Raw genomic sequence first — 27,415 nt, 5'->3', positions numbered from 1 at the left:
GTTTGATGACGGTACGCCATTGTCTATACCGAACAGTGTGCCTTTCCGGCATGTAGCACCATCTCACGGGCTCGTGGGCTTAAGAATGGCTGAATTCAATCTTAAATAGTCAGAACTGATCTGGAAACAATATCTTGGCCAGGCAGATAGGCTAGAGATAACAAATATTACATTTGACAGCCGTCATGACTCTCCCGACTCTCTTCGAGGTCTAGATTAGCTTGACCAGATATATACCCGAAGTACATTGTACACACTCACAACATAACTATCTCAGAATGACATCTTTTATGTATTTAATAAACTGTCCAGAGAAAAGATTTCCATAAAATTGTCATTCTAGACTCACCTTTTAATCGTTAAAAGTGAGCGCTGCAATATATTTTTAGAAATCGCTGCGCTGTCATTTGCCTAGTACGGGTTCCCATTGAGTGAGCCTTAACACTATAAGATATGCCTCGGTGCAGTTCTGACGCAAGTTTGTCTTACAACCATAGCTTGTATGACAACAAGGTTGACCTACATCTGTGTTACCGGCGAAGTAGTTGGTTTTGGATTAAGTCATCTTTACTGTCTTCTGGAAAGTAAACTTGCCCCACCTGAATTCGACATAAAAGGTATGATTGCTACATGGATAATCCGCAGTAACTTGAATTTGCATGCCATGTTGGGGTTAAATCAATGCGACGTGTTATGTACATATATACATGTATGCGTGTTGTAGTTATGAGCGGTGGGAATTTCCGTTCAGTATGGAATAGTCACTAGTTCGAATCTCACAAATTTGGTATCATTGACTACTCTGAGGGTAGAAGCTATGTTTCATTGGAGAAATCAAACCTAGGTTGTTGTCTTTGAGATTAAAGATGTTGCCTTAGTAGCATCGGCTAGTGGGAATTGCCCATTAAAATTGCGGTGACAAGATATATTTTTTTTTCAAAATTCCGTCCAGTTACACGCCTAACCCTACATATGGTGAATGTTATGTAAGTATAACTAGGGCTCGTTACATACAAGTACTGAAAAGATGTACTATACAGATATAAATGTGCGATCCTGCAGGTCTACATCTTAATCGAGTCGAAAACTATAAGCAATCACTCAAGTGTTAAAAAAATTGTGTGACATTGATAATAAATCATATATATCAAATGTAGGACATTATGAGGTTGTCTTTTCTGTACTAGTGCAGTGTTGCCTAAAACGTCTGTTATATATATACATATATATAATATATAACTGGTAGTCGACTCAATGGCAGCACTGTTTCAACCGCTATTCAATCAGTGATGTACCACTCTCTCTGTGCCACTCTTGTGTTTCTACCACTATTCCATCAGTAATGTAACACTCTCTCTGTGCCTCTCTTGTGTTTCTACCACTATTTCATCAGTAATGTACCACTCTCTCTTTGCCACTCTCATGTGACTACTACTATTCCATCAGTAATGTACCACTATCTCTCCGTGCCACTCTCTCTGTGCCACTCCTGTGTTTCTACCACTATTACATCAGTAATGTACCAATCTCTCTGTGCCACTCTTGTGTGTCTACCACTATTCCATCAGTAATGTAACACTCTCTCTGTGCCTCTCTTGTGTTTCTACCACTATTTCATCAGTAATGTACCACTCTCTCTTTGCCACTCTCATGTGACTACTCTCTCTCTCTCTCTCTCTCTCTCTCTCTCTCTGCCACTCTTGTGTTTCTACCACTATTCCATCAGTAATGTACCACTCTCTCTGTGCCTCTCTTGTGTTTCTACCACTATTTCATCAGTAATGTACCACTCTCTCTGTCCCACTCTCATGTGTCTACCACTATTCCATCAGTATGTACCACTCTCTCTGTGCCACTCTTGATGGTTATTGATAATGTTGATACAGCTAAGGCCTCTCTGGGACTTTTTTTTTACACCATTGATGTTTTGTGGAATTTGTTTCACTACATTGCTATCAAGTTGAGCATATCTTTTCCCAATAGAAATGTTCCAGTCAGTTACAATCCGTTAAAGCAAATCTCATTTCATGTCCCAAGTATCAGAACGATGAGTGTCGACCGCCGAGGGTAGAAGGGGTAAGGTTCAATAGGGATAACCAAGAAAAATACTTTAATCCTTCCTCCTCTGTAGGAATGCCTGGATTGGTCTGAAGTATCCTTGGGTGAAGAGGAACCCATTTTAAACAAGGTGGGGCGAGAGAGATGTGGTCCATTTTGGGATATTCAACAAATTATTTGGATGAAATAATGTGAATTTGTCTAAATTTGGTTTGAGAATAACCAGTTTGGCAGCTACCTTGTAAATCTTTACAATAGCTTTGCTTTATTTTAGGCCTCTTATATTGCACGAGGCAGATCTGATTTAAGTTAGCCTTTGAGAAGAGTACAGGAACCTCATGGAATCAACCTGGTATCTGCTTCGTTGTTGCCAGCTAGGTTAAAGTTGTGCAGCAAATCATGACATGTGTTGGTGTATGTTTCCGGATGTCGGTATTTGGTATGAGGGCAGTGTTGGGGTGATAAACTGAATTTAACGGTGAAATGCTTTTTTTTCTCTCCAAAAAGTGACATTTGGACATATTTTGAGACTTTTTCTTTGTTAAAGGTTTGTAACTTTTTCTTAGTTAACATTTTGTAACTTTTTCTTAGTTAACATTTTGTAACTTTTTCTTAGTGAAAGTTTTGCTTTGATTTAGGAAATGTTCCTGAATATAATTAAACATTTGAACTAGGCTGATGGAATTCGGTTTGATGATAATTTTGTTTTTTTTACAAGCGAATCAATATTTGAACTCTGCTGTTCTCAGACAGCACATGTACTACATCACGTAAATAAAAATTCAACGAGCCTCAAAGAGTATTCTCCAACATCAGACAAGTATTTGCTGCCAAAAAGTTTTTTAAAAAATCCTAACTGAAGTCTTTCTGTTGAATTTTATTGTGATAATTCGCTTTAAAACAAACGTTTTGGATATTCCCCTGTCAGTCTCACAGCCAGCCAGTTGTCTGGTTAACGATACAGTCGATCACGGTTGAATACTAGTTATTATTATATGACTTGCAATTTTCTTGGCCACTAATTGGCTCATTTACAATATGCTCATCGGAAGAAATCATTGCAATTTTCCTGGCCACTAATTGGCTCATTTATAATATGCTCATATGAAGAAGTCATTGCAATTTTCTTGGCCACTAATTGGCTCATTTATAATATGCTCATCTGAAGAAGTCATTGCAATTTTCTTGGCCACTAATTGGCTCATTTACAATATGCTCATCGGAAGAAATCATTGCAATTTTCTTGGCCACTAATTGGCTCATTTACAATATGCTCATCGGAAGAAATCATTGCAATTTTCTTGGCCACTAATTGGCTCATTTACAATATGCTCATCTGAAGAAGTCATTGCAATTTTCTTGGCCACTAATTGGCTCATTTACAATATGCTCATCGGAAGAAATCATTGCAATTTTCTTGGCAACTAATTGGCTCATTTACAATATGCTCATCTGAAGAAGTCATTGCAATTTTCTTGGCCACTGGTTGGCTCATTTACAATATGTTCATCTGAAGAAGTCTTTGGAATTTTCCTTGCCACTGATTGGCTCATTTACAATATGATTATCTGAAGAAATCAATAAATCCATTATAACTGATTTTTCCTGATTTCCTGCGCCACCAATTCTTTAAATTCTCACATTGCTCAAACACGATTATAATAGCACAAAATCTGCTATTCAGGTTGGTATAAAACGATGCAAGAACACTCGTTCGTACCCACATATAATAACAAGGGAATTTCCTATTATCTTGACGTCTTAACAGTGCTCTGGGTTGATAGATCAATCCAACAATACTTGTTGCCTGTTGGGTGACGAGGGACTATTGCTTGTTGAATGATTAGGCATCAGTGTGCTCTGAATTGATAATGAATAGAATGGTTTTGTTCACCTCTGTGGTATGTAGTATGTTTCATGTTAATTTTATTGAATTCTATTAAATATCAAACATTTGATCTAATATCCGATATTCACTCTGTGTTCACTTCATTGACGGGAAATGATCCTATGAAAGTACTTGGGAAACATGTAGTAAAACAATTATCAAACTGTTTTCCTTGTAAGACATACATTGTATTAGTCAACCTGAATGTCATGTACGATGTAATTGTAACACTCTAGCAGGGTAAACGTCACTCAATTTGACAGTCCATTTGCTTTCGTATAATTTTGAAGCGTCATTCAAAATTCCTAAGATCATGTGATGAATACCAAATTCATTCCTAACCTGGTCGTAAACCTTTCACACTAAAATAGTATTCTGTTATAAATCTCTATAAGAGTAATGATATGCAAAAATCATTTTAATTCTGATGTTCTAAGTTGACAGCAGTATTTCTCACAGAACTAGCTGTTTTTCAGCTATTGCCGTTACGTGCACCTTATGATAACATTACTTTCTGTTCATATCATTCCAACTTGTAATTTATTCTGCTTATCAATAACTGTAACACATTATTCCCCCTTTCAGTTTAAAAGAGGTGTGTTATGAAAGTCTTACCTTTTTTGTGATGTATGTATTTGACATTTCCTTAGGATGAGCAAGTGTATATAGGGTTCGTGTCCCAGGATCACGAGTTTACAATATATTCTGGAGATGTTCTCTAGGTAAAAAATCCCGGACATTTTATTTTCATTCTGCCAAACTTTGTTATAACATAATAACTTGTCCTAGTTTTACTATCTTAGTGTTATCGTGTTGCCAGTTGAAAGTCTGTGCTTAGTAAATGATCTCATACTTTTTAAACTGGTTGTGATATAGGAAAGTCTAACAACTTAAGAGACTCGACTGAAAACTCTCTGCTTAGATAGTGTAGAAGATTGTCAATTGTAGATTGAAAACTCCATACTGTCGTCAGACAGTAGATTGAAAACTCGTTACTAGCACGAGAAAGTAGATTGACAACTCGTTACTAACACCAGAACATAGCTTGAAAACTCCATACTATCTTCAGACAGTAGATTGAAAACTCGTTACTAGCACGAGAAAGTAGATTGACAACTCGTTACTAACACCAGAACATAGCTTGAAAACTCCATACTGTCATCAGACAGTTTATTGACAACTCGTTACTAACACCAGAACATAGCTCGAAAACTCCACACTATCTTCAGACAGTAGATTGAAAACTCGTTACTAGCACGAGAAAGTAGATTGACAACTCGTTACTAACACCAGAACGTAGCTTAAAAACTCCATACTGTCGTCAGACAGTTTATTGACAACCCGTTACTGAAGTGAGACAGTTGATTGACAACCCGTTACTGAATTGAGACAGTAGATAGACAACTCGTTACTGGAGTGAGACAGTAGATTGAGAACTCGTTACTGACGTGAGACAGTTGATTGACAACTCGTTACTGAAGTGAAATAGTAGATTGACATTCGTTACTGAAGTGAGACAGTAGATTGACATTCGTTACTGAAGTGAGACAGTAGATTGACAATTCGTTACGGAGACAGTATGTTAGACAATACATGGATCATCCATCGTCAGTATTACATACATGCTTTTCAATGTTTCATTTTCAGTTGCCTCTGGGATACTATCAACGGAAGAATCTAAAAACACACAACGATGCCAGCAGGAGCAGTGCCTTTTCCCTTTGGAGATTGTCGGGTGTGTAATGATCATGCTACAGGTGTCCATTATGGAGTTGCGTCGTGTGAAGGATGCAAGGTAAACTACTTACAACCATTATTAGATTGATACACAACTTTATGTTCGACATTATGTTTAGTATAACATTCAGTGCAGGTAATGTTTTACTTATGGCTCCTATCAACCGTTTCAAACAGAAATGATATGTATGCTAAATGTTGGCTCATCCATACAGATATATAACATCAGGTTCGAGCTGCTAAGAGTTTCAAATGTAAATAATAATGGTAAATATGTTTGATGATAATTGCATGTAACTGGCAAATCCATCGATGTTAACAGTATAATACCTAATTTACCTCAAACGATTCACCTTACGTGGTATGGCCAGGTATGATTTTCAACACATGTATTCACACCTGAGTGACAAACCGTTGATTGTTTAACCAGTAAACAATCAATACGCTACTTTAAACAGAACTTGTATAACGTGAAAGTGTTTCAGTTATAACCGTGTTACAAAATGACTAGAAATAAAAAAAACTGCAACAGAAATTAACTGGAAAACATTTAAAATTTGCATTGTCAATTTAAGTTTTCTTCCCTTATGCACCGAAGGTCAGATCAACTTTTGCCTTTTTTTTTATTCTTTTGTGTTTTTGTCATATGTAGATACAATAGATAAAAATCAACCATAATTCAATAAATGCTTAGTCATTGTTATTACTATTATCGCTATGGACAGCCCCACATCACACCGGGTTCAGTGATATAGGTAACCTAATACGAGAGCTGATCGATAATTGTAAACCTCATATTTAAGAGTTTGACAATCATATTGCAGTATTTTTCAACATAATCCCCTTTTATACACTTTTGCCAGCAACATTTAAGGTCCTCATTCCACTTTGAGGAAATCCTTTTCTTGACTGTTTAGAAAGCCCTCCACACCGCATATATGATGTCATCATCTGACCTAAAGTGGGCACCAGAAATGGCCTTTTTCAATTTTGGAGGTAGATAAAAGTCTGTTGGAGCAAGATCAGCCAAAAAAGGGGGAGTTGGCAAGGGTGAATCAGGGTTCTTCCATTGTTAAGATTGTTGTTTGGCCTCTGGGGTGAAATGATGGACCCAAGTTTCATACATTGTCAAAAACCTTTGCAGTAAGCAGGATCCGCTTCTAAAACGTTCATATTAGCACGTGATCAAGTCCGTCTGGTGTGCTTCTGATCAATTGTCAAAAGTCTTAATACCCAACGGGCTGAGAACTTTCTCATTGCAAGATCTTCTGTAGGAATGGACTGTACTCTTCCCTGTGAAATTCCAACTGTACTGGCTATATATACCTCTGTAACTTGGGGTAACAACAGCGACAGGCCTATAACGACGGGCATCATCCCCACGGCTCTGTCTGCCCTGCTTAAATTCCGCCACCCATTTTTTCACTGTAGCAAAAAAAGGGGAATCATTCCATAGTGTTGCTACCATATCAGGATAGATATTCGTAGGTGGGTTTGAGACCTTTCTTGTGCAAATATTGAATCAATTTTGCAAAAGACACTTGCCTTGTGTACTTTAGAGAGCTACCTCTTCGACATTAACTGAACAAATGACACCTGTCTTCGGGTATACAGCCTTAAATAGTCAGGGAATAGCGGAGCTAAAAAAGGACTTCCCTGCTTAACTTCTTATATACAGGGCCACAAGTTATCAGTCCTCGTAAAATTACAGATGATTATCACAGGCGAATATAACTTTGAAAGTCAATTATGACGGTGTATAGTGAACAAAATCATTGTTATTTTAGTACTACAAGGCATATTGCTATACATTCGGTAAGAGTACTGATACTTTTAATTTGATAAAACCGTGAACAATTCTCACAAAGTAATAAAGACATCCGACATGTCAAATGAATTATGTATAGCTGCAGTTAGTCTATATTTTGTACATCTTTAAAAACTTATATATACTGTCTGTAGAAACAATTCTATGTAATATCAAAATTGGTAAAATACCTGTTTAGCATGCCAAACATGTCCATTGCACAATTTTCCACAATCATCTTTTCATGGTAAATACACTTACATTTTCTATTTTTGTTATATATCATACCACATCAAAAGTAATCTTCTGAAGAATTACTTAAGGTTAGAATGTTTTTATAAACAAAGCTGTATGTATAAAAAGACAATAGAATTGTCATTATAATAAAACTAATAAATACCATATTATCACTCTGTCTTTTCCAATTTCTCAAACATGAAGGAATATTACATTCACATTTTTATCTTTGCTAACCTTGTCTGACATACGAAACAAGGTATTCTCTAAACACAGATATAGGTATTATAATTGTATTTATACTATTTTCAGATAACTCATTCACATGTAAGTCATTACTATTGATTTCTCAGTAAGATCACCTGCTCTCGTGTGTACATAGGTCATACTTGCTGATACCTCTATATATACCTCAGTGGCTGCTGCAAATGAATGTCATTAGATCAGAAGAAATTGTTATTTGTGGGAAATGTTACTCGTACTAACTTCAAAGATAATTACAATTCAGGTTTGTTGAACATAATAGTGTTACTGCTCCATGTGACGTTTAGGGAGACATCATGGCTACTTACCAGCTACCACTAATCTCTGTTTAGAAAGACTTCATGACTACTATCCAGCTACCACTAATATCTGTTTAGAGAGACATCATGTCTACATACCAGTTAACACTAATCTCTGTTTAGAGACATCATGGCTACTTACCAGTTACCACTACTCTCTGTTTAAAGAGACATCATGGATACTAACCAGTTACCACTATTCTCTGTTTAAAGAGACATCATGGCTACTAACCAGTTACCACTATTCTCTGTTAAAGAGACATCATGGCTACTTAACAGCTACCATATATCTCTGTTTAGAAAGACATCATGACTACTATCCAGCTACCACTAATCTCTGTTTAGAGACATCGTGGCTACTAACCAGTTACCACTAATCTCTGTTTAGAGAGACATCATGGCTACTAACCAGTTACCACTAATATCTGTTTAAAGAGACATCATGGCTACTAACCAGTTACCACTAATCTCTGTTTAAAGAGACATCATGGCTACTAACCAGTTACCACTATTCTCTGTTAAAGAGACATCATGGATACTAACCAGTTACCACTATTCTCTGTTAAAGAGACATCATGGCTACTTAACAGCTACCATATATCTCTGTTTCGAGAGACATCATGGCTACTAACCAGTTACCACTATTCTCTGTTAAAGAGACATCATGGCTACTTAACAGCTACCATATATCTCTGTTTAGAGAGACATCATGGCTACTTACCAGTTACCACTAATATCTGTTTAAAGAGACATCATGGCTACTAACCAGTTACCACTATTCTCTGTTAAAGAGACATCATGGCTACTAACCAGTTACCACTAATATCTGTTTAAAGAGACATCATGGCTACTAACCAGTTACCACTATTCTCTGTTAAAGAGACATCATGGCTACTTAACAGCTACCATATATCTCTGTTTCGAGAGACATCATGGCTACTAACCAGCTACCACTAATCTCTGTTTAGAGAGACATCATGGCTACTAACCAGCTACCACTAATTTCTGTTTAAAGAGACATCATGGCTACTAACCAGTTACCACTATTCTCTGTTAAAGAGACATCATGGCTACTTAACAGCTACCATATATCTCTGTTTCGAGAGACATCATGGCTACTAACCAGCTACCACTAATCTCTGTTTAGAGAAACATGGCTACTAACCAGCTACCACTAATCTCTGTTTAGAGACATCATGGCTACTAACCAGCTACCACCTACCACTAATCTCTGTTTAGAAAGACATCATGGCTACTAACCAGCTACCATTTATCTCTGTTTAGAGACATCATGGCTGACTTATTGAGAGACCCAACCCAATAAATTTACCATCCCATATTTGCTTTTTCAATTTTTGATGGTATGTATCTTCAAACATCATCAATTAAACTTGGGAATGGGAATGATCCTGCGTCACCACCCATATAATTAACATTAACCCACAGTGTTACCTAATTACACCGATGTCGGCTCCATACTTGCCTGCCTTGTCCAAAGTTATTGCCATGAACTAACTGGGATGGGTGACTGTCCCAATGTCCCTACTGGGAGGAAGACATTCTGGACTTAAATCTTCTTGATTATCACACCTGTAGGTGCTTCTGGTCATGCTTCCCACAACCGCGACAACATCAGCGCTTCACCAAACCGTCTTACAATCTGTCGTCTGTTTGGACATTGTGCTGTACCCCTGGGATGTGGTGTTTAATCTCTTTTCCTTTGCTTCTGATCTTTACTCATCTTAGATGGCGGCCGATTGATGTCAACTTTTTTCTAATGATCGCGAGTAATTTTACTTTAGTTGGATCACCAAACTGGTGACGTCACGACTACACTAAGTAATGACGAGGTACACCATAACCCTTCCCTGATTGATTCAGGATGATTGTTTGGGGAGCTACAAACAAATTAAACACTGATTAAAGGGAAAATTCAGTACAGATGACAAATTTCTGTAATGTTATACTCTCTTATGACCTTAAGAAGTATCATCAGCATATCTTCCCCTTCATCAGTTCAAACAATACAGATTGATGGAAGCACAACTGGCCATTTCAAAATTAGACTGCTGCCTAAGTTCATTTGTATTGCACTTCAGCAAGTTCTGATTTTGAAAACGAAACTAGTCAAGTTTACAAAAAGACCGTTGAATAACACCTTTCGGTATGAGCTATTTACTGTAGGGTCAAATTATTAATTAAATTGTATCATACAACTGTTTCGTCCAACCAGAACTTTTGTTGGCGGTGCCAAGACCCTATGTAGATGGGGAGTAGCACTTCCCAAATAATTCAATAGGTTTTGCAATTTTCATATATGTTATTTGTAGAAGAAGGTCAAATACACATGTATGTATTAAAACGTGACATACAAATTTTGATTTGTACAAAAAAAACCCATATTTCTATTTTGTAATAAAAAAAACTGTGTTCTTAGTTATTTTATTAACAACCTTTGTTCTTGGTTACTATATAAATAATGTTTATGTTTGTCCTTTGATACGTTATTTACCATTGTCCTTAGTTACGATATTAACCTTTATCTTTAGTTACGATATTAACCTTTATCCTTAGTTACGATATTAACCTTTATCCTTAGTTACGATATTAACCTTTGTACTTAGTACTTAGTTACGATATTAACCTTTATCCTTAGTTACGGTATTAACCTTTATCCTTAGTTACGATATTAACCTTTGTACTTAGTTACGATATTAACCTTTATCCTTAGTTACGGTATTAACCTTTATCCTTAGTTACGATATTAACCTTTGTTCTTAGTTACGATATTAACCTTTATCCTTAGTTACGGTATAAACTTTGTACTTAGTTACGGTATTAACCTTTATCCTTAGTAACGATATTAACCTTTGTCCTTGATAACGATATTAACATTTGTTCTTGTTTACTGTTAAAGTAATGTTTACATTTGTCCTCAGTTACGATATTAACCTTTGTACATAGTTACGTTATTAACAATTGTCCTTAGTTACGATATTAACCTTTGTCTTTAGTTACGATATAAATCTTTGTTTTAGTTACGTTATTAACCTTTGTCCTTAGTTGCGATATAAACCATTGTCCTTAGTTACGATATTAACCTTTGTCTTTAGTTACGATATAAATCTTTGTTTTAGTAACGCTATTAACCGTTGTCTTTAGTTGCGATATAAACCATTGTCCTTAGTTACGATATTAACCTTTGTCTTTAGTTACGATATTAATCTTTGTTTTAGTAACGTTATTAACCTTTGTCTTTAGTTGCGATATTAACATTTTAGTATTCACTGTTTTCTTTTGTTATTCACTGTTTTATTTTGTTATTCGCTGTTTCATCTTTTGGTATTCACTGTTTTTGTTTGGTATTTACTGTTTTATTTTGGTATTCTCTGTTTTATTTTGTTATTCACTGTTTTATTTTGTTATTCTCTGTTTTCTTTTGTTATTCACTGTTTTATTTTGTTATTCACTGTTTTATTTTGTTATTCGCTGTTTCATCTTTTGGTATTCACTGTTTTTGTTTGGTATTCACTGTTTTATTTTGTTATTCACTGTTTTATTTTGTTATTCACTGTTTTATTTTGTTATTCGCTGTTTCATCTTTTGGTATTCACTGTTTTTGTTTGGTATTCACTGTTTTTGTTTGGTATTCACTGTTTTTGTTTGGTATTCACTGTTTTTGTTTGGTATTCACTGTTTTATTTTGGTATTCACTGTTTTATTTTGTTATTCACTGTTTTATTTTTTGTTATTCACTGTTTTATTTTGTTATTCACTGTTTTTGTTTGGTATTCACTGTTTTTGTTTGGTATTTACTGTTTTATTTTTGGTATTTACTGTTTTTGTGTTGTATTCACTGTTTTTGTTTGGTATTCACTGTTTTTGTGTGGTATTTACTGTTTTTGTGTGGTATTTACTGTTCTTGTTTGGTATTTACTGTCTTATTTTTTGTGTTTACTGTTTTTGTTTGGTATTCACTGTTTTTGTGTGGTATTTACTGTTTTGTTTGGTATTCACTGTCTTATTTTTGGTATTTACTGTTGTATTTGGTATTCACTGTTTTTGTGTGGTATTTACTGTTTTTGTTTGGTATTTACTGTTTTTGTTTGGTATTTACTGTTTTATTTTTGGTATTTACTGTTTTTGTGTGGTATTCACTGTTTTTGTGTGGTATTCACTGTTTTTGTTTGGTATTTACGGTTTTGTGTGGTATTCACTGTTTTTGTTTGGTATTTACTGTTTTATTTTTGGTATTTACTGTTTTGTTTGGTATTTACTGTTTTGTTTGGTATTTACTGTTTTTGTTTGGTATTCACTGTTTTATTTTGTTATTCACTGTTTTATTTTGGTATTCACTGTTCTGTTTGGTATTTACTTTTGTAGTTTGATATTCACTGTTTTATTTTAGTATTCTCTGTTTTATTTTGGTATTCACTGTTTTGTTTGGTATTCACGGTTTTTGTTTGGTATTTACTGTTTTGTTTGGTATTTACTGTTTTTGTTTGGTATTTACTGTTTTTGTGTGGTATTTACTGTTTTATTTTTGGTATTTACTGTTTTAGTTTGGTATTCACTGTTTTGTTTGGTATTTACTGTTTTGTTTGGTATTTACTGTTTTGTTTGGTATTCACTGTTTTTGTGTGGTATTCACTGTTTTTTGGTATTCACTGTTTTTGTGTGGTATTTACGGTTTTGTGTGGTATTTACTGTTTTAGTTTGGTATTCACTGTTTTGTTTGGTATTTACTGTTTTGTTTGGTATTTACTGTTTTGTTTGGTATTCGCTGTTTTTGTGTGGTATTCACTGTTTTTTGGTATTCACTGTTTTTGTGTGGTATTTACGGTTTTGTGTGGTATTTACTGTTTTAGTTTGGTATTTACTGTTTTTGTTTGGTATTTACTGTTTTTGTGTGGTATTTACTGTTTTTGTGTGGTATTTACTGTTTTATTTTTGGTATTTACTGTTTTAGTTTGGTATTCACTGTTTTGTTAGGTATTTACTGTTTTGTTTGGTATTCACTTTTTTTGTGTGGTATTCACTGTTTTTGTTTGGTATTTACTGTTTTATTTTTGGTATTTACTGTTTTGTTTGGTATTTACTGTTTTGTTTGGTATTCACTGTTTTTGTGTGGTATTCACTGTTTTTTGGTATTCACTGTTTTTGTGTGGTATTTACTGTTTTGTGTGGTATTTACTGTTTTATTTTTGGTATTTACTGTTTTAGTTTGGTATTCACTGTTTTGTTTGGTATTTACTGTTTTTGTGTGGTATTTACTGTTTTATTTTTGGTATTTACTGTTTTAGTTTGGTATTCACTGTTTTGTTTGGTATTTACTGTTTTTGTGTGGTATTCACTGTTTTTGTTTGGTATTTACTGTCTTATTTTTTGTGTTTACTGTTTTTGTTTGGTATTCACTGTTTTTGTGTGGTATTCACTGTTTTTTGGGTGTTTTTTGGTATTCACTGTTTTTGTGTGGTATTTACGGTTTTGTGTGGTATTTACTGTTTTAGTTTGGTATTCACTGTTTTGTTTGGTATTTACTGTTTTTGTTTGGTATTCACTGTTTTTGTGTGGTATTTACTGTTTTTGTTTGGTATTCACTGTTTTTGTGTGGTATTTACTGTTTTAGTTTGGTATTCACTGTTTTGTTTGGTATTTACTGTTTTGTTTGGTATTTACTGTTTTGTGTGGTATTTACTGTTTTTGTTTGGTATTTACTGTTTTGTTTGGTATTTACTGTATTTGTTTGGTATTCACTGTTTTTGTGTGGTATTTACTGTTTTAGTTTGGTATTCACTGTTTTAGTATTGATGTACTTCCTGTATATTCATGTTAACATTTCATTGTATGGATGTTAATCTTTGTTTAAAATTATGTTAATCCTTCAGTGTTTTTATGTTAACCTTCATTGTGTTTTGTTTTACTGCATTGTTTTTACGTTAAACCTTAATCTAATTGATGTTAACCCTTCATTGTGTTTTTGTTTTACTGCATTGTTTTTACGTTAAACCTTAATCTAATTGATGTTAACCCTTCATTGTGTTTTTGTTTTACTGCATTGTTTTTACGTTAAACCTTAATCTAATTGATGTTAACCCTTCATTGTTTTTATGTTAACCCTAGCAGTTATTTCTATTTATAAGTACGTGTTTCGCTGAACATATAAATTCTCAGGTATACAGGCTGCAGTCAACACTTATCATTTTATTTTACATTTGAAGGGATTCTTCAAGAGGAGCATAACAAGAGAAGAAAAGTACAAATGTTTCTTTGGAGGCTCATGTGCATTAACACCACAAAACAGAAGCCGGTGTAAAGCATGTCGCTTTCAAATGTGCTTGAAACAAGGCATGGCAGTGGATGGTAAGTATATGTTATTTACAATACATCACATGGTGCGAAATTTGTGCAGTGTTTACAATACGTCATGCTGCTACGCATCTACAAATAAGTCACATGATGAATGCAAGGTAAAGTATCAACAACTGATCAGTGATTACAGTCTATTTTTTGCTAACTGATTATGACTGAATTTGGTACATAACTATAAAATTACAAGCCAAAAAGATGTATTATTTACAACTTGTGTTGTAATTGCTGATATTCCGTCCACATGCAAATTGTAGTATGAGACTGTACACAACAGGATGCAATGTTTCATACTGTGTTGGAATAAAACTATTCCTTATAAAACAGAAAATGCCACCGTTACTTTCGATCTCAATATATTTATTATCCAAAGCTTTAATACTTAAGTTAGAAGTTTGAGAAACATCCTTCATGACTCAACATATCTTTCCAATTATGACAGAACAAATTTTAAATGTCAAACATGTAATTTGGTAAGAAAAGAAAAAAGAAAATACCGACATGTTAATGGAATTTTGTTTCAAACAAATAAAATAATTGAAATAAGAGTAAAATATAAACAGAAAAAAATTAACACGGAAACTCCTGAAAATAGTACAAGGAGAAATAGATACGATTTATCTGAAAGGTAAGTGCCTTCTACATCTTTGACGACATCTGGTAAATCCATGTAAGCATCATCACGTTCCTAAAAAAGACAAGCTTAAGAACAATAGTAACACCAGGTACGAAATCATTATTAGAGGTGTAAAGTTCATGTGATAGTCTGCGGATGGAATTCGTTACAAATAATCCTTGTAATCCTTGCCAATAATTGGCAGGAACAACTTCCATTTAGGATTCACGTTGCTGTTCTGTTCTGAAAATAACATCAATCCACAAAACAGAAAAGTCCATATTCCCTGAGAAACACGATACTATTGCATTCGTATCGAATGGACACTCAGCTTCTGAATGTTGACGTGCAATTAACATATTTTATTCCAAACCAACAAAAATAGTAGAATAATATAATCATTAAGTCACCTGAGACCAATTCTCACGGTAACCTATTTTAAAACCCTTCATCTGGCAATTTAACACGTTCTACTTCTTCTCAAACATCCCTGATCCAATTTCAGTGAAATTTTGCAGAAACCGTCCCTGCCCTAAGATGAACCAAAATTGTGAATTATACAGTCCCCACCCCCCGGGGCCTGAGGGACGGGGCTAAAAGGGTTCAAATTGACTCAGATTTCAAGTCTTCTTCTTAAGACCCAGATATGGTAGAATCAAATACTTTTCATGAATGAAAGCATCTTAAGGTGCTTTACCATTTCATGGCCCCAGGGTCTCACATTTCCCCGTGGGGAGGGGGTAAAGTTTACTATAGTTTACATAGGAAAACTAAATTTTTGAGCATAATGTGTTTAATTTCCATTGGAAATATTTCAAACTTGGTCCGAATTATGAGTGAATGATGACGGCTTGATGGTATGCCCATTTTGATCCTGACTGACCCCCAGCGGCTGATGGGCGGGGCCAAAAGGGGTCAAATCGACTTAAATTTCAAAAATCTTCTCAAGATCCAGATATGAATAAATAACTTTGTAAGAATTATCAGTATAGGATGACAGTTTTGATGGTATGCTTGTATTGACACTGTCTATATTCAGTGTCACAATTTCTGTTCCATGATACTTTATAACTATCCTTTAACCTTTATATTCAATATTGCTTGTCTCAGGTGACCGTCAAGATGCGTACTCTTGTTCAGGTTTACCACAACGCGACATCAAATTTCAAAGCCAGTACTTATTTGAAGTACCGTTATGCGACCTATATATTCGTTTGGTGTACATAGAAGGCTCAAACTAGGTCTCCTTTGTTTGGCATATAAAACTTTCAATTTTGCATTGAAATATTCCAGTTGTGCAGAGAGAGATATTGAGCGTAACCCTTGGAGTCTTGAGCATTGTCAACTGCATGTATCATATCGGTCCGATTAATGATGGCAAATGATACGTGCATGTACAAAAATGAGTACAATAGCCAATTAATTATTATGGTAATTATGGTTAATTACATACTGTTTTTTGTTGGACATAATCTATATCGTTTAATTACATACCTTATTTCTTATTTGAAGTATATAACTCATTATCGCTGTTATCATTAATGTCACTCAGACACTAAAACCTTTATAACATGTTCATCAAAATGTTCTTATAGTCATTATTATGCTCTGTTTATTTTTGAATTATTTCCTTAAGATAGAAAGTCCTAAGATATTTTGATCTAAATCATTATTAAACATATTCTCCTGAAAAAAAATAGATACATTATTACAATAAAATAATTGATGGTGTAATAATAATCTACCGCTCGACTTAAGCCAATTCCTACAAGTCAAGACTGGTACCACTTCTTCACTACCTCCTTCACAAAGTATTTGACCCAAAAGACAACAAACCCGGCTCGATATTTCCAATTAAGCATCTCAATCTCTTATAATTTATATACCCTTGAGGTGGTTAACAACACCAAATCTGTCACAGGAGAAGTAATGAGAGTAATGAGCGATCCTTTGATCACAAGCCAAACACTCTTGCTCTCCAACAGCTTGGTTCACTTTTCATTTTGTTAATATAGCCTCCTTTTCAATACGTATCGTCAATTTGTTTAGATAAATCTTGAGATTGTGCTATTTTAAGGAAAGAATTTACGTAATCAAACTAGGTTGTCAAATACACTTGAGAAAATTTGAATAGACAAACGAAAGATTGTATAAAACATATAAAATCCAAATTTAGAGTAAGATACAGAAGAACCCACCAATGATTTAAAATGCATCGTACAGCTGTTTCTTCTAGGACTCGTCGGTGATATCCTACAATTTGAAGTGTAGATACAAATAATAACATATATCGACTTGAATATAGACTAAACTTGTACCACTTCTACAACATAGATACAGATAATATCATATATCGACTGGAGCTATCGACTTAACTTCTACCAAATCTACAACATACAGATAATAATATATAGATGTCATCCAAACATTGTATTTCAGTTGACAGCTGACATATTGTTACAAAATCCCATTCATGTCATCATTCACAGTTTATTGGATATCAATGAAATCATGTGTTCACTAGTTGAAACATATTTTCTCATTTTGCAGCCGTGAAAATGGGTAGAATTCCAAAGTTGGAAAAAGAAAAAGCCCTGAGAGATTTCAATATGAACCAATCTTTGGCCAATGTGTCTGATGTTTTCAGCTCATCGCAAACAACATTTCATTCTACCACCTCATCAACTTCACAGCAGAATTTCTCGACAGTTTCGCCACAACCAACACAAAAAATGATTTCTGGAGCTCATTCTTTACCATTTCAACAAAAGTTCTCCACAACTCTTTCACCACCAACAGAACAAAAACAAAATTTCTCTGCTACTCTTTCATTACAACCACCACAAAATCAACAAAAAAGCTTCTCTTCAACTGTTTCATTACCACCACAACAGATTTGTTCCTTGGCTCCTTCAAATACTGTACATTCAAATTTATTGTGCTCTTGTTCCTCATCTTCACAAGAGAAAATTGCCTCCACTACATTGTTTGATCGTCAGTCAAATCTGGAATCAACAACTGATGTTGATAAGACTCCTGATGAAGACAAAACAATGCACCCCAAATATTTTCTTGAGCTTGATAAACATCCCACTGCAGAAAAAAACTATTTTCTTGAGCTTGATAAACATCACACAGCAGATAAGAACTACTTTCCTGAGCCTGATAAACGTCCCACAGCTGACAAGAACTATTTTCCTGAGTTTGATAAGGATCATTCAGCAGTATGGAGGACAAATCGTGTTTACCATGATCAGAGAGACGATGATGAAAAGCCGTTATCTACAGAAACCAGAAATAGCTCACAGAAGGCACAATATCACCAAACTGAAGATCGACTCTTCAATAGCGACTTTGATATACTGAAAGGGAAGCATTACCCAAGCTTTGGCGAACAATACAACTGGGACCCCCCGACAGCAGCGAAAACAACAAAGATGCCAGATTCAATGGAGAATTTTCCTTCTCTTGTTAATGAGGCTGTATATGTTATGAACCAGACGTCACTTGACGAAACACCCTTCCGTCAGCAGCAAGAATATTCGTCAGCTATATCACAGTCTCAGCACACAGGAAGAACGATGGAACCTGGATTGGTACCCATGCAGCACACTGAAAGACAGGAATCAGCAAGCAAGTACAATAACGGTGACAGAGAGCAGCAAGAACAAGACTTTCAACAAGGAGTTCATTATGGTGAGAAAGTTTTGCAAGAGGATGTCAAAGACAATAATAAACCTAGTAGTTCTAATCAAATGTACTGGAGAGGAAATTCAAATGGTTTCGATCTTGTTGGAAACGACAATCGATGTGCTACCCAAACTGCAGTCCCGCATGAAAATGGTTCAAAACGAAATGATGAGTCTGGTACTGAAGAAAATGATAAAGTGGACAAGATGGTACCTGGTATGGAGATCGACATAAATGAGAGGAGGCTGGCGAGACCTGGTAACACTGCCAGTGTGGGGATAATGGTTATGGATTCTGAAAGGTTGGGGCTTGTTGAAAGCACAATCGAAAGGATGAAACCGATAGTCGATACCTTCTACATATCATTGAAGGAAAAGAGAGCAACCATTCAAGACTATTTTGATAAAAAGGTGGGTACTTGTATTAAAATTATTTATGTTCATGACACCTTTATTGGGGATCTAATAACTAGCTAAGAATACTGAAATAGTGATTCTGTGTTTTGTCAAGGACTGTTATATAAAAAATGCATATATTAATTGGGTTGTCGTTAAAGCTGATGATTGGGTTGTAGATAAAGCTGATGATTGGTTTGTAAATAAAGCTGTTTATAAGGTTGTTGATAAAGCTGTTAATTAAGATGTTGACAAATCTGTTTATTGGGTTGTCGTTAAAGCTGATGGTTGGGTTATAGATAAAGCTGATGATTGGGTTGTAGATAAAGCTGTTTATAAGGTTGTTGATAAAGCTGTTAATGAGGTTGTTGACAAATCTGTTAATTGAGTTGTCATTAAAACTGATTATTGGGTTATAGATAAAGCTGTTGATATGGTTGTAGATAAAGCTGTGTTAGGTTGTAGATAAATTTGATTATTTGGTTGTCGTTAAAGCTGATTATTGTGTTTTAGATAAAGCTATTTATTTTGGTGTAGAAAAAGCTGTTTATTGGGTTGTCGATAAAGATGTTTATTATGTTGTTGATAATACTGGTTATTAGGTTTAGATAAATCTGATCATTTGGTTGTAGATAAATCTGACCATTGGGTTGCTGACTTCAACAGATGCCCACTTATATGAACATGTACCTATTGGGCGACCATGAATTTCTAATTTAGGTCTCTCGCTGTGATGTAAGCCTTTCCTGCTGCTTTCGACATCTAATGATTGACGAAAACATTGGCCTATATCTTTCAAAATACAATGAAACCATTATAAAAACATACCTTTTTCCGTCTGCTGTCGATACTGATAATGATTTTTTTTTGCAACAGATGCCCACGACAGTAGAATTGGTGTTAATGGTGTTCATGGCATAAGTACAATGAGCTATTAATTAAATGATCTCAGTCGTAGGCTGTCTCGATTACAGTAAGCGGGAAAAGCTGTTGAGTTGATATAGACTGCCATTAGTTGTATCTTGTGCTTCCTTTTCCACACATGATTGCTTCGAAAGTCTTATTGTTTAGGCCATTTCTTAAAATCCGTGTTCTTTTATTTATAGGTGACAATGCAGTTCACAAACACAGATAATATCAGAGAAGTGTGGAAGTTGCTTATGATCTCTCTTGCAAAAGTAAATGAAAGAAATATCGGTAAGTAGTCTCTACACATCTTTTACATTCATTTCCGTGTATTCAAATTCCCATCACTTGTTCATAAAATGCAGCTTTCTGATTTGTCTATTTTTTCCTTTCATTTCCAAATGAAAAAAACACATCTCGACATACTCGAATGATGATGATTGATGGGGTCAGTGCCAACATACCACCTTATGGCAGGTCTGTCGGAACTCCTTATAAGTCATCATAAGACAGATGGTGGGCTATTCAAATTGTCCTGCGTCTGTGGTCCTTTGTTCCCTTTGCTCTCGACTTTTGTCCATTTAATTTTGGGACTTCCAGGCGACCATTATTTGGCAGGTAAATAATTTCATCACAATTTCTGCAAAGGAATGTTCAAATGTCTTATCATAAAGAACAAAAACGGAGAAGAGAAAAGACGGGAAAAGATCCAACTTTCAAGGAGCATATAAAGATCAAACAATGGTGGACGCCAAGATCCCTCTGGGATCTCTTGCTTGTATATCTGTTTACATATACACCTGGTACGTGTGTGGATCACTGCATTCAATGATGTTAACGAAACAAAACATTTAATATCTTACAATGTTCACAAAAAATAAACAACGACCGAATAATGGATTTACCAAGGAAAATTATATTTTTACTCATTTTGAACTTCGGGCTGAAAACAATAGAACACCACCAGATCAATAAGTCATCTGCTTATAGATTTTGTATCTGTCTTTTCTCGCTGAAAATGATATTCTTAATTAAGAGCTAGATGAGAATCTAGTAAATCTCAGTGTCACCCTATATATTGTAACAGAATCAGCCAGAAGTGCTAGCAAAGTTGTTATTCTCCCACTCACAACTCTCACAAATCACTACTGCTAACTATCCAACAAACTCTTTCTGACTGACTACATATGTAAACAAACTATCTCTCACGCTTTCGGTGCCCCTCTCTCCATTGTCTGACACTATACCTTCCTTTTGGAATGTAACAGGCCAACTCATGAATGAATTTTGATGACTGAAAGTGGCGAGAATGAGCTGTCATTGACATTAAGTCATTTCACTCAATCCTTCATTCAAATTTACGCATCGCTTTGTTATTTTTGTTTTTGAAACGTATCAAAGAAATCAATGAAAAGCTATGATGGGAATATTTTTAGTTGCAAATCAAAATCGTCATAGGACCATTCCTAGCAAAACGTTTTTAATGTACTTAGGCACAATATAAGTATAGCTGGTATACAACATTTTACATAAACACTGCATAAGTATAGATTGTGTACAACATTTTATATAAACACTGTATAAGTATAGATGGTGTACAACATTTTACATAAACACTGTATAAGTATAGATGGTGTACAATATTTTATATAAACACTGTATAAGTATAGATGGTGTACAATATTTTATATAAACACTGTATAAGTATAGATGGTGTACAACATTTTATGTAAACACTGTATAAGTATAGATGGTGTACAACATTTTACATAAACACTATATAAGTATAGATGGTGTACAGCATTTTATGTAAACACTGTATAAGTATAGATGGTGTACAATATTTTATATAAACACTGTATAAGTATAGATGGTGTACAACATTTTATATAAACACTGTATAAGTATAGATGGTGTACAACATTTTACATAAACACTATATAAGTATAGATGGTGTACAGCATTTTATATAAACACTGTATAAGTATAGATGGTGTACAGCATTTTATATAAACACTGTATAAGTATAGATGGTGTACAATATTTTACATAAACATTTTGTATATTGTTGTCATAACCTTTACTTTCTATTATCTAAAAAAAATTTCGTTCATGATAGTTATAATATTTTCATGTCTAATGATTTCTGTTTTCCTATTCATCCGAAAATTTCAAAATGTATTATATTCATTTAATTTGGAAAAATCATAAAGAAAATATCAACATGTCAACAAAACAAAATCCCATCTCAAATTCCAAAACAAGTATGAAGAAAACAAAGTTTAACACCGAGACTCCTGAAAATGTACAAGGAGAATAAGACCAGGTGTTTCAGAAGTGTAAGCATAAGCTAGTACTAACTCATAGAAGCATAGTATTATCTGTTGTATCTTTTATTATTTGCAGCGTTTTGTTCTGGTGTGCCTGGGTTCACCAATCTTGCGTCCAGTGATAGGCAGAAGCTAACGTTACGTGCTTATCTGGACATCTGGATGGTATGTAAAATCTACTTATATTGTGAACCGCTTTACTACGGAAACGTATATGAACCTATACATTGTACTTATCAATTATGAACCTGTAATGAGAACAATGTGATGTTATATCAACCTGGTGGGACAATATAAAAAATTTTAAGTTATTTGATTGTGATATTATTTTTATATTATTTACGCACAGGTATTGTGATTATTGCCTTGTATACATTTATGAAATAGACTTTTAAACTGAACATTCATCAAACAGATAACACAACAAATCAACAAATATGATTATTTTCTTGACAAATCTCTTGAAATATTTCTAACAAATAAAATTTCTGAATAAAAAAATATCACCTACGATGTAGCATTACAAGAATCACAAAACAGCTGTATGATGCAACTTAACACATTGGTCGGCACTGTTGTCTCTAATTCTAAATTTGTAATGAGAGTTGTTCTTCTATTGTGTGTTTTTGTTCAATCCTAGATACATAGGATGCATGTTCAGTGAACAGCGGACATTCTTGTACACAATATGGTCATGAATTGCTACCATCACTGCATGACCAATGTGTATGAATCAAAGTGTTGTGCTCTTTAGTTTGCAATCTTCGTTACCGTTATTTTTGAAGGTCTACTGTAAAAATATTTTTGAAACTGAATGCACATGTCCACGTGGTATGTAACTGTGCATTCTATATTTTGAGCTTCATCGAATATTAAAGACATTCGATAGCAATCATTTGGAGTGTGTAACTGTAAGATTACTCCTTAAATCTGTTAAGATAAGCTCATTTTTTAGCCCGGGTCGAATGCAATATTTAAAGTGGCGTTGAATAATCAAGATAACTCAAAATGATTGATGAATTTGATGTTTAAATTCTGTTGGTCATTTTCTTTAGAAGTGTATGCTCAGTAAGAACATATCACATTTTTGTATATTGGAGATGGCAGCCAGAAATCACTGTGAATTTTGAGGTTTGTTTCTCGTTACTTGTACAAACATATACTAGTCATTAATTGAGTATGTTCTCACTTTAAAAGTACAATTCCAAACATAACAATAGGAAGTACCAAACATGTTAACACAGGTCATTCAATTCTGACATAGAAGTGCAAGTGTAGCGATATGTCAGGTTTTCGATAACCCTAGTGATCTGGGCTTCGTTGTTGATCCTCATATCTGAATAAGTGTTGTTACTGATTCATTAGCAGAACAACTTACCTTCATGTTGTTATGTTCGTTTGATGAATTAGAATTATATATTAGAATTTCAGGAATGTTCTATTCTCGATCACCTAAGCCAATCTCCCAGTGTATTGTTGAAAAAAAATCATGAAAAATATCAATATGTTAACAGAATCATAATCCAAACTCAAATTCCATAAAACTTGTGCAAAATACGAACAAAACAAATATTTACACAGATACTCCTTAAAAAAGCGCAAGGAGAATAAGACCAGGTGTTCTGGGAGAATAAGCATATTTTGCTGCATCGATGACACTTGTCATGTAAACCTTGGTCAATCCAAATAAGTAATTTTACATTCTCAAATGAGAACAATGGAACCAACAGGCAAGCTAATGAGCATCAAACACAAAAACAGGTATAGTTCATGTCACAAATAGAAAAAAGATATTTCTCATTGAGATCAAAATGGCGACCATAATAATTTCCCATAATTTTCATTAAGCTTCATCTTTTGAAACTCTGTGTTTCTAGTTTGTCAGACAGTTGACGACTCCTTGCACGAAATCGTGATTATGGAAACAGATCCTTGAATATCAAATCAACAGTGACATGTAAATACCATAGGGTGGGAATGAAGGTTTATTGTTATCCAGAAATGGTAAAATTACACTAGAGAAATTGAAACCATCATGTTTATCATATGGCTTTGTGGAAAGCTGTCTATGTTGGTTTTGTTGATTGATATTAGCATCTGATGTAGATGAATCAGTCGTGTCTTGGATTTCCAATTCTGGTTGGTATATATGATGGACAGGATCAATAAATTTCTTGTGATTTAAAGACAAGGTGTCATCAATATTAGAATGTTATAGTATGTTATAAGAAAAATATGCTAGTACCTGAATCTAGCAGTTTTTTTCATTATGCGATAAAAATGCTTCGGAAATCCCTACACTGGAAGGCGATCAACAACCTTGAAAATGGCATTATAGTATAATACAAGTATTTAAGAGGAAAGAAAAAATGAATGAAGGGCGGGCGACGAAATCCCAAAGAGATCTATTGTTCATTGCTATATTTTCATTGAGTTTTTGCTTTTTTTCAGATATCTTGTAGTGAATTCTTCATTGACGAGGAGAGTTACATTATCCTCAAAGAGGGGTTTTTCTACAGTAGGTTGACGATGACTGAATTAATGAATGCCAGTATAGTAAACAAAATGTTTCTATTCACAAAAAAGCTCAACAAACTGGATTTATCAGACTTTGAACTGGGAGTTTTGTGTGCTGTTCAGTTACTGACAGCAGGTATGTTCTATATCCGAATCAGGAAAAAACAGTTTATAGTTTCAATCTAAGTTAGATGTTTATTATTTCCATTGTGAACGGGATATAAAATATAATTAGGTAATAGACGTTCGCCATCAATCGTTGTGTTTTGTATATGCTTCATCTAGACTCGGGTAACAGGCAGATAATTGTTTCAAGAATTACGTTGTAATTTACATCACTGCCTTCTCATTTGTAGCTTTGTTGCCATGTTTTAATTTATTTGCAGATTTTCGGACAATCTGAGTATATCAATTACATGTAAGTATGTAACAATAAAACATGTACATACCAGTAACACTAACTGAATGTTATGTTTGTTTAAGATGAAATGGAGCTTGAAAACCGGGAGGCGGTCGAGGAGCTGCACTCTCATTATCTAGATGTCTTTATCCACACGGTGTCCCGGAACCACCCAGCAACAAGCAGTCGTCTACTAGTGGAAGTGTTTCGGCTTATTCCACTCCTTTATGATATCAACAAAGTCAACTCGGAGTTGATGGCAAGATCTAATATGAATGGTCCTGATTTGAAGTAGACCTTTAGTTTATCTTATAGTATCCATCAACAGGGAAGATTTTAGGATATTTTTGTGAAGGTTAACAAGAGACTTCAGGTGGGTTTTTTTTTTTTTGGTTTTTTTTTTATCAAAATAAGTCCTCAGGAACAACGAATTAGATCTAGACTAAATTACATGTAGAATAAATCAGTAGTCTTTAAAGTCTCCATGTCTCTTACCTTATATAATATTCTTTCTATCTATCTAATTTTATCACTAAATTAAGACTTCAAAAGTTAAAGATTTTATTGACTGAATTCGTTATATTTTCCATGTTGTGTATAATCGTTTTAAAGATGGGTTAGTTGCTCTCGAATTGGAAAAATATGCTTCATGGAATAGGTTATCAAACACAATTTTCGTGCAAGGACTCATCGATTGACGGACAAACTCGTAACAAGTTTTCAAAAGATACCAGTTGATGAAAATTATGGGATGCTTTACAGTTGTTATAGTAGTCATATTGGGATTATGTTTTTTGTGTAATATGAAGCTGGGCGTGTTTAGTTTGCCGGTTGGTTCTGGTGTAGTATAATTCTCATTTGGGAATGTGACCTTACACATCGAAGCAGAAAACTTGATATTATTCGCATTTTCCCGAGAGTCTCTGTGTAAATCTTTCTTGTATCTTCTTCTAATTTAATTGAATGTGAGTTAATTGCTTTAATTCTTGATACAACCAATTTACTCATCTCGATGTAGGACTCTTTGATGCTGAAAGAAGCCATTTCCGTCTGTAATGTGTTGATTGTATACTCGAACCCGGATTCTAATAAATTACCAGTTTCTCCTATGCAGTGCTTATTACATCGCAAGCATATTGTTACATAGATTATTTTTTTCCGCAAACCTTTAGGAAGTTCCATCTTGTAGAAATTCACATGTGCCGCATTATGGATCTTTCCTCTTTGTAACTTGCTTTTCTTTCTAAATTATATTTGCATAATAGTCTTCTTAGATTTAATTATTAATTAAGATTAAGTGAACATTTAGATTGGGACAAATCAGTTTTAAGATATTTTCATTTTATTAACTATTTTCAGAAAATCCTATGGAAAGGAAGGAGAACATTTTATAAAGACATCAAACTAAAACTGAAAAGATTGCTATAAACCTTCTCCCATTTCTATGATTATATAAAAACAAGCTGGTATTGATGACGTCATATTGTGTTACCATGTAGGCAACCACGCAGGCCTACTGAGGTAGCAAATTTAATTGTAAAGTTTCTGAAGATTTGAAAGCACTTTACTAATCAGAAGTGTCTCCAATTTTACTATTTTTCTATACATATACATATATATTTATATATAATTCCCTTTATGGAGTTGGGGGAGTAAACTGTAATAGTATCTATATGTATCACTCTTAAATGATTATGGATAATATATATTTGATGTTTATTCTTGTCTTGAATTCACGAATGCTGTTTGCCTATTAAATGACATTGTTAATAAAAAGGATTTATATAATCATACATGGAAACTGACCTCATAACTTTCAAAATGACATCTTTTTATTAACAATAAGAATATCTCTATCCATTTAAATCCACCAGTTGATCAGTTGTACCAGTGTATATATAT

General features: G+C 34.3%; 1 protein-coding gene across 1 annotated transcript; it reads left to right on the top strand.

Moving 5' to 3' along the window:
* The first annotated feature begins 528 nt into the window (after positions 1–528).
* LOC132552296 (uncharacterized) lies at positions 529–26,002 on the top strand. Its single transcript, XM_060216459.1, has 8 exons — positions 529–617; positions 5,594–5,741; positions 14,512–14,653; positions 17,826–19,375; positions 20,467–20,557; positions 22,673–22,761; positions 25,048–25,249; positions 25,597–26,002. The coding sequence occupies exons 2-8, from the start codon at positions 5,640–5,642 to the stop codon at positions 25,806–25,808; spliced, it is 2,388 nt and encodes a 795-aa protein (XP_060072442.1). The 5' UTR covers positions 529–617; positions 5,594–5,639; the 3' UTR covers positions 25,809–26,002.
* The last annotated feature ends 1,413 nt before the right edge of the window (positions 26,003–27,415 follow it).

The sequence above is a fragment of the Ylistrum balloti genome, unplaced genomic scaffold, assembly GCF_031769215.1.
Source record: "Ylistrum balloti isolate Yb309-2 unplaced genomic scaffold, AGI_CSIRO_Ybal_v1 Utg370242, whole genome shotgun sequence".
Lineage (NCBI taxonomy): Eukaryota > Metazoa > Mollusca > Bivalvia > Pectinida > Pectinidae > Ylistrum > Ylistrum balloti.
The sequence above is the reverse complement of the archived record's forward strand: the minus strand, read 5'-3'. Positions and strand labels throughout refer to the sequence as shown.

Bases quoted from the DNA above. Each gene is read 5' to 3' on its own strand.
- LOC132552296 (XM_060216459.1), top strand. From the start codon at position 5,640: ATGCCAGCAGGAGCAGTGCCTTTTCCCTTTGGAGATTGTCGGGTGTGT. The intron at 19,376-20,466 runs GTGGGTACTTGT...TTTTATTTATAG, and splicing joins AAGACTATTTTGATAAAAAG to GTGACAATGCAGTTCACAAA. The intron at 20,558-22,672 runs GTAAGTAGTCTC...TATTATTTGCAG, and splicing joins AGTAAATGAAAGAAATATCG to CGTTTTGTTCTGGTGTGCCT.